Below are 6,395 nucleotides of genomic sequence, written 5' to 3'. Positions count from 1 at the left end.
CTCTGCTATGGTGTTGTGCCTGTGTGGCTCTGTGGGTGCTGGGGAGCCCCCACAGCCCCTGTACCCCACACCAGCACCCCCAAATGCCTGTCTGTTGGGGTCCTGTGATTCACCACCCAGCCTGGAGGACACCCAGCCTGGTGGTTGGGCTCATCTGGGTGTCCCCAGTGCATTCCCCATCCCCTGGGGTAAGGGCAGTGAGTGTCCAGGCCCAGCAGGACAGGGAACACCCCACTCCAGGGCATTGTGCCACTACAAACCACCACAGCACAGCCACCGCATACCCCAAAAAGCCCCGACAGCCAACAGAAACAAGGAAATGCCAAGGCATGAAGGCGCTGGAAATCCCCATCCCAAATCCGGTGGCCTCCAGCCCCTGGCAGGCAGTGGGAGCGCTGGGACATGTGCAGGACACACACCCAGACACCAGGGGGTTCAGCAATCGGGACACAGCGAGGGAGCCGGCACTGGCGGAGGATGCAGGCGCAGGCTCCCTGCAGGCACGGATTGGGAAGCCGGGGCGAGCGGCCGGGATGCTCCCTCCCTTCCTCTGAGCGCAGCATCGCGCTGCCCCGGCGGGATAAACACCCGCTTCCTGCCCTTAATCAGCTCCAGAGGGGCTGGGGGACACAGAGAGGCAGAGAAAAAAAAAAAATAAAAAAAAAAAAAACCTCTGGAAAGAAAAACTCATTTCCTGCGACAGAAGAAAAAGATAAAGTCTGGATTCATTAAAGTGAACTTTACTGGGGAGAGACGGGAAAGAGCCAAACACAATGTCCTTGAAATTTCCTCCGCACGGCTCCGTCCACGAAAACAGGATAAAGCCGCTTCCGCTGTCTCTGCTGGAGTGCACCGGGGGAGCTGGGGCCGGGGGCTGCTCACAGGCAGTCGAGGTGGGTGCAGACCTGCTGGAAAACCTCCTCCACAGAGCCCTCGGCGTTGAGCTGGGTACAGAGGGGACAGCAGGGGGACTTGCCCGAGGGCTCTCACCCGAGAGCAGCTGGAACTCTCCCAAGGATGCATTTTGGCCATGGGGGAAGAGATCAGGGCTTGTTTAGGGCAAAGGGGTGCAGGCCATCCTTGGAGGGGGTCGTGTTGGGAGTGAGAGGGGTCAGGCCCACCCCAAACTAGGCAGGATTGAGTTTTCCTGTTTCCCTCATCATCCCCATCCACCACTTCCCCTCCCATGGGACACAAGCCCCAAGCTGGCATCGGTCTCATTCCCGCTTACCTGGCGGACAATGCCTCTGCTCTTGTAGAAGGCAATGACAGGCTCAGTGGCCTTGTAGTAGGTCTCCAAACGCTTCTTGATGGTCTCCTCATTGTCATCCACCCTCCCACTGGTCTCTCCTCTCTTCAGCAGGCGTTTCACCATCGTGTCCTTCCCCGCATCCACGTAGAGCAGCAGCGTGGGGGGCGCGATCTGTGCACAGAGGGGACGTGGCTGTCACCACACTGAGCTGCTGTGGCTCTGGTTTGGCTTGGAGGGTGGTGGTGGTCAGCATGAGGGTCACAAATGTCCCCACACCACCCTCTGCCTCCATTCACATGGTTCTGGGGGCCACCAGGACACACAGATGTCACCACACCATCTCCTGCCTCCCACCGCTTTGGTCTGGGAGCCACCAGGACACTCTTCCATGTAGAGGAAGGCAAAGGCACACTGCAGCCAAGCCCTGGCTCTCTGCCATCACCATCGTGTCAGCACTGCTGTCACGCTCTGTCAGCCTGAGGACACCCTGGTCCCTCCCCCTGTGCTCTGGGCACAGGCTGTCCCCAGGCAGGGGGACCTGCTGCCCAGTTTAGACCCTTCTGGGATGTGATCTCTGCTGGGATGGGGAGCCCAGGCTGCTGCTGCATTGAGTCCCTGTGCTAAGCTGGTGTGTGGCACGGCCCAGCACAGCATAGCCCAGCACAGCACGGCCCAGCACAGCACAGCATGGCCCAGCACAGCATAGCCCAGCACAGCACCAGTCCTCACCTTCTTCTCAAACTCCTCTCCCTGCTTCACCTCGCGGGGGTATCCATCAATCAGGAAGCCCTTGGACACGTCTGCTTTGGCCACCATGGCATCCCTCAGCATGTCCAGCACCGTGTCCTGGAGGGGGAGGACAGAGCTGCTACAGCTGATATGGGACAACAGGACTCCCACCCAGCATCCCTGGGTGCCTGCAGCATCCCTGCTGCAAACCCCACCCTGGGATGGCAGGGCCAGAGATGCCTGAGCTGTGTGGGGTGTGTGCACCCCTGCTCACCCCACCATGTGGCAGCTGGTAGGGACTCACCAGGGGCACCAGCTCTCCCTTCTCCATGATGGCCTGCAGCTTCTTGCCCCGCTCCGAGCCCGAGCTGACCTCTGCCCGCAGCAGGTCCCCCGTGGACAGGTGGGTGTAGCCGTACTTCTGCACGATCTTCTCACACTGCGTCCCCTTGCCCGAGCCAGGGCCACCTGCAAGGCACATAAGGAGAGGGAGGGTACATGGGAGCAGCAGCACGGACACACACGAGCCCTCAGAGCTCAGTGACACGGCAGCTGGTGTCCCCAAGCCCAGCACCAAGGGGATGGACAAGCTCCTCGTGGTTGCCCAAGTGCTTGGGGGTGACACGGGCTGCTATGTGGGCACCACACCCTGATGGATGGCACCCAGCGCATCACCACCCAGGGTTTTGTCACATTACCTCCCAGGGATTTGTTGTCACATCAACCCCCAATGATTTACTGTCACATCACCCCAGATGCTGCCACCCCATGCCTGGCCAGAGATGCCCTCCTGGTCCCACCATACCCCATGTGGACTCAAGGAGCCAAGCTGGAGCCACAGCCATCCCACAGTGCCTGGGAACAGCCCACCCTCAGCCCCCAGCCCTGTTTCCCCAGCCTAGCAGTACAGGGAAAAGGCCTGGGCTGACCCCACCAGTGACAGGATCCGGACACAGACTTACCCACCACAAAGATGATTTTGTGCTGCTTGAGCTTTTCTGGAAAAGAAAAAGGAAAAAAAAAATAATTATCAAAAGCCAAAAGGTCCATCAGGGAGTGAGGTGTCCCCAGGGGGTGCCAGATCCAGGGCAGGCGTCCCTGGGGATAGAGGGGACCGATCCAGGAGAGTCCTGGGGGAAGATGGAGAGGGAAGCAGACGTGTGTCCTGGTCACCTGGGCAGGCTGGGATGTGTGGCCACGTCTGAGCACAAAGACCCCACGGCACCTCGGCCATGGGGTGGAATTCCAGTGCCACGTGGTGTCCCAGAGGTGCTCACTGTCCTCGGCTCCACTGCAGGCAGGGACTGGCCTCATCCATCCCTGTGGCCGGCTCCTCACCCCGCTGGGCTAACCGGGGCCGCGGCAGCCTCGGGTGGCATCGAGCGCCTGGCACAACCCCGGCAGGACCCCAGGGCAGCTCCCTGGACTTGGTGGCCGCTGTGCAAGTGGCACCGAGCGCCCCATCCCCTGCCCAGCACCTGGCACAGGGCTCTCAGCACCTGTGGGCTCTGTGCACCAGCCGTGGTGTGGGGCGATGCCGGGGTGTGATGCCGAAGGGGGAAGCAGAGCTAAAAATAAAGTTGAGCTGCTCTGGGGCCACTTTCCCATCTCCTGATTACAGCTGGATGAAATTTCAACTCCTTGGCACCCAGCACTCCCCAGAGCTGGGGATGGAGCCAAGAGTCTGGCAGGGACCAATGGGATGTGGGGCATGTGGGGGGGCTGGAGGGACATGGGGGATGGACAGAAGGGAGGGAGGCAAGGACACAGGGGCACGTGGAGGGGGGAAGGCAGAGAGGACCAGGGCTGCACGTAATGGGGACAAATGCAGGGGACAGAGGCAGGGAGGGAAGGGGAATGCAGAGGGGATGGATGGGGGGGACCAAGGGGACGGATAAAACGGGGACAGGGGCATGCAGAGGGGATGGGTGCAGGAGGGACAAAGGGGATTAATTCCATGGGGGAGGGATTGATGCAGGAGGCAACCAAGGAAAAGGACACAAGGGAGACAGGGAGATGCAGAGGGAATGGATGCAGGGGACACTGAGGGGACAGAAGCATGCAGGGAGATGGATCACTCACCTGTCGCCATGCTGCTGGTTCAGGCACAGAAGCACTTAAGGCTGCCAGGAAAGAGAAGGATAAACAACTCAGCACATCAGGTCACCAACAGTCTGGGGAGAAAAGGGGTCTCCCTTTTTGGTCATGATGGTGCCCAGCTTCAAGCCCAGACTGGGGGGATGGGAGAGAAGACACAACTCCTGGCTCGGCCTGGAATAGGGATCTGAGGAATCTGCTTCTGCGGCCATCACTCACCTGGCTCCCAGCAGTCACCCTCCGCATCCGGCTGCGGTAAGGGCATCCCCATGCCGGGTGACGCGCGGTGACGTTGCCGGCTTCCTCCCCTGCCCTGCCCACATCCCAATGCCTGAGGTGCTGCCCGGCAGCAGAAAACCCGCCTGGGATGCCCGGTGCCACCGCAGCACCGAGGGATGGAGGCAGCACCCTGGCTCCCCACGGGCTGGGTTTAGGGGGTGTCCCAAGGAGGGGGTGCAGCACCCCATGGCACCCCCAGGAGCTCGAGGGCTGTTTGGCCACCCCACCTGCCCACACCCAGCCCCGCAGCACCCGAGCTGCTTGGGCACGGTGCGTCACCCCGAACCGGCCGGACGGGGTGCAGGGAGGGGGCACCCGCAGCCGCTGGCAGGTCGTGTTACAGCCTCCAAAGGGCAGGGGCTAAGAATGGCCGCGCTGAAACCGGCACCGGCTCACAGCCCACCGGCGCCGCGGGGACAACGTGCTGACATGTCCCCCAGGGGGTTTGGGCAGCGCGGGACCCCGGGTCCCTGACTGTGGGGGTGCTGAGCCCCGGGAGAGCTGGCAGCAGTGCTGGTGGGTGCCAGGGGCCGCGGCCCTCAGGGCGAGCTGGGTGCTGCTGATCCAGCGCGGTGCCAGGGGTGCCGGTGAGGGCGGTGCGCAGGTGACCGGCCCAGAAGGGACGGGGGGCGCTGACCCGCTGGGGCCGGGGCCGGGGAGGGGGCTCAGGGTGCCCTTGTGCCCCCCCAGCCAAGGCCCTTGCGGGCTGCACCCGGGGGGGCCCCAGCGATCTCAGCTCCATCCACCCCTCCCATCCCACCGAACGGAAGGGGAACGCGCGCCGCAGCCCCTCCCGGGGACCCGGCCCCGCACCGGGCGGCTCCAGCGCCGCCGAGGCGCCCCCGCCACCCTCCCAAGCGCCAAGCCGAGCCCCCCGCGCTGCCCCGGGCCCGCCCCTGGCTCGGTGCCCGCACCGACCGGGCCCCGGGGGTCCCGCACCGCCCTGGCCGGGGGAATCCCGCACCGACCGGGTCCCGCACCGCCCTGGCCCAGGGCTCCCGCACTGACCTGACCTGGCCTGGGGGTCTCGCACTGCCCTGGCCCCGGCGCCGCCGCCCGGGCCCGCCGGTACCGCTATTTATAGAGCACGGCGGCGCGCGGGGCACGCCGGGAGCGCGCGGCACCGGCGGCGCGAGCGAGCGGCGCGGGGGCACCGGGAGGGACGGGCGGGGGCGCGGCGGGGGTGGGGGGGCGCGGGTAAACCCTCCCGGCCCGGGGGCTCCGCGGCGCCTCCGCCCCCAGCTCCGCGGACGGGAACGCTTTTCGTGTCGCTGGCCTCTTATCGCCCCCCCGCTTCTGCCGCCATTCCGTTCTCATGTCCCCATCCCTGTCCCTGGTGCGCATTCCTGCCCCTACTGTCCCCATCCGTGTCCCCAATACCCTCATGCCCCCATCCCTATACCCGTCCCTAATGTCCCCATCCAATCCCCATGACCCCATTCCCATCCCATCACTACTGTCCCCATCCTTGTCCCTAATACCCTCATGCTCCCATCCCATCCCATCCCATCCCATTCCATCCCATCCCATCCCTCTGTCCATCTACTAATGTCCCCATCCAATCTCCATGTCCCCATTCCCATCCTTAGTGTCACCGTCCTTGTCCCCAGTGTCCCTATGTCCCCATTCCCATCCCTAGTGTCACCACCTTTGTCCCTAATGTCCTTATGTCCCCATCCCTATGTCCCCATGCCCCCACCCCAGCTCACACACCCCTCTCCCTCAGCTCCAGGGGTGTGAAACCCCGCCGATGTTGTGTTCTTGTTGACATCTGCTCACTGAGAGATGCTGGATACCAAAGCCGATAGTACAGATTTTATTTAACAATAAAATGTGAGGTAGAGAAAGAACTAGAAAAGAGGGATTGTGCATCTGGGGGAGAGAGATCGGCCAAGCAGAAGATTGTCACCACCCGTGGGTCCCTCAGCATCCCCTTGGTCCTTCCCCACCCTGGTGTTTGTGATGTGGGGGTCCCGAGGTTGTTGAAAACTTCTCACTATTTATACATTTTTGCAAATGAAGGCATTAATGCTCATTG

At 62.9% G+C, this 6,395-nt stretch overlaps 1 protein-coding gene across 1 annotated transcript; it reads right to left on the bottom strand.

The window, feature by feature from the left end:
• Positions 1–724: 724 nt before the first annotated feature.
• On the bottom strand, positions 725–5,456 carry AK1 (adenylate kinase 1). The gene is made up of 7 exons (XM_063174589.1): positions 5,371–5,456; positions 4,064–4,104; positions 2,944–2,979; positions 2,286–2,449; positions 1,982–2,098; positions 1,232–1,423; positions 725–944 (listed from the first exon to the last, which is right to left on the bottom strand). Exons 2-7 carry the CDS (start codon positions 4,071–4,073, stop codon positions 879–881), a joined length of 585 nt encoding a protein of 194 aa, XP_063030659.1. The 5' UTR covers positions 4,074–4,104; positions 5,371–5,456; the 3' UTR covers positions 725–878.
• Between the last annotated feature and the right edge of the window lie 939 nt (positions 5,457–6,395).

This window comes from Melospiza melodia, chromosome 22, assembly GCF_035770615.1.
Source record: "Melospiza melodia melodia isolate bMelMel2 chromosome 22, bMelMel2.pri, whole genome shotgun sequence".
In the NCBI taxonomy this organism is placed as follows: Eukaryota; Metazoa; Chordata; class Aves; order Passeriformes; family Passerellidae; genus Melospiza; species Melospiza melodia.
Note: the sequence above shows the minus strand (reverse complement) of the source record. Positions and strands in the feature narration are given on the sequence as shown.

What these genes read in the sequence shown, in the direction of transcription:
- AK1 (XM_063174589.1), bottom strand. An exon ending in GAGAGGAGTTTGAGAAGAAG is followed by an intron (nt 1,424 to 1,981) that starts GTGAGGACTGGT and finishes CTCTGTGCACAG; the next exon opens with ATCGCGCCCCCCACGCTGCT. An exon ending in GCAGAGGCATTGTCCGCCAG is followed by an intron (nt 945 to 1,231) that starts GTAAGCGGGAAT and finishes CTCTGTACCCAG; the next exon opens with CTCAACGCCGAGGGCTCTGT.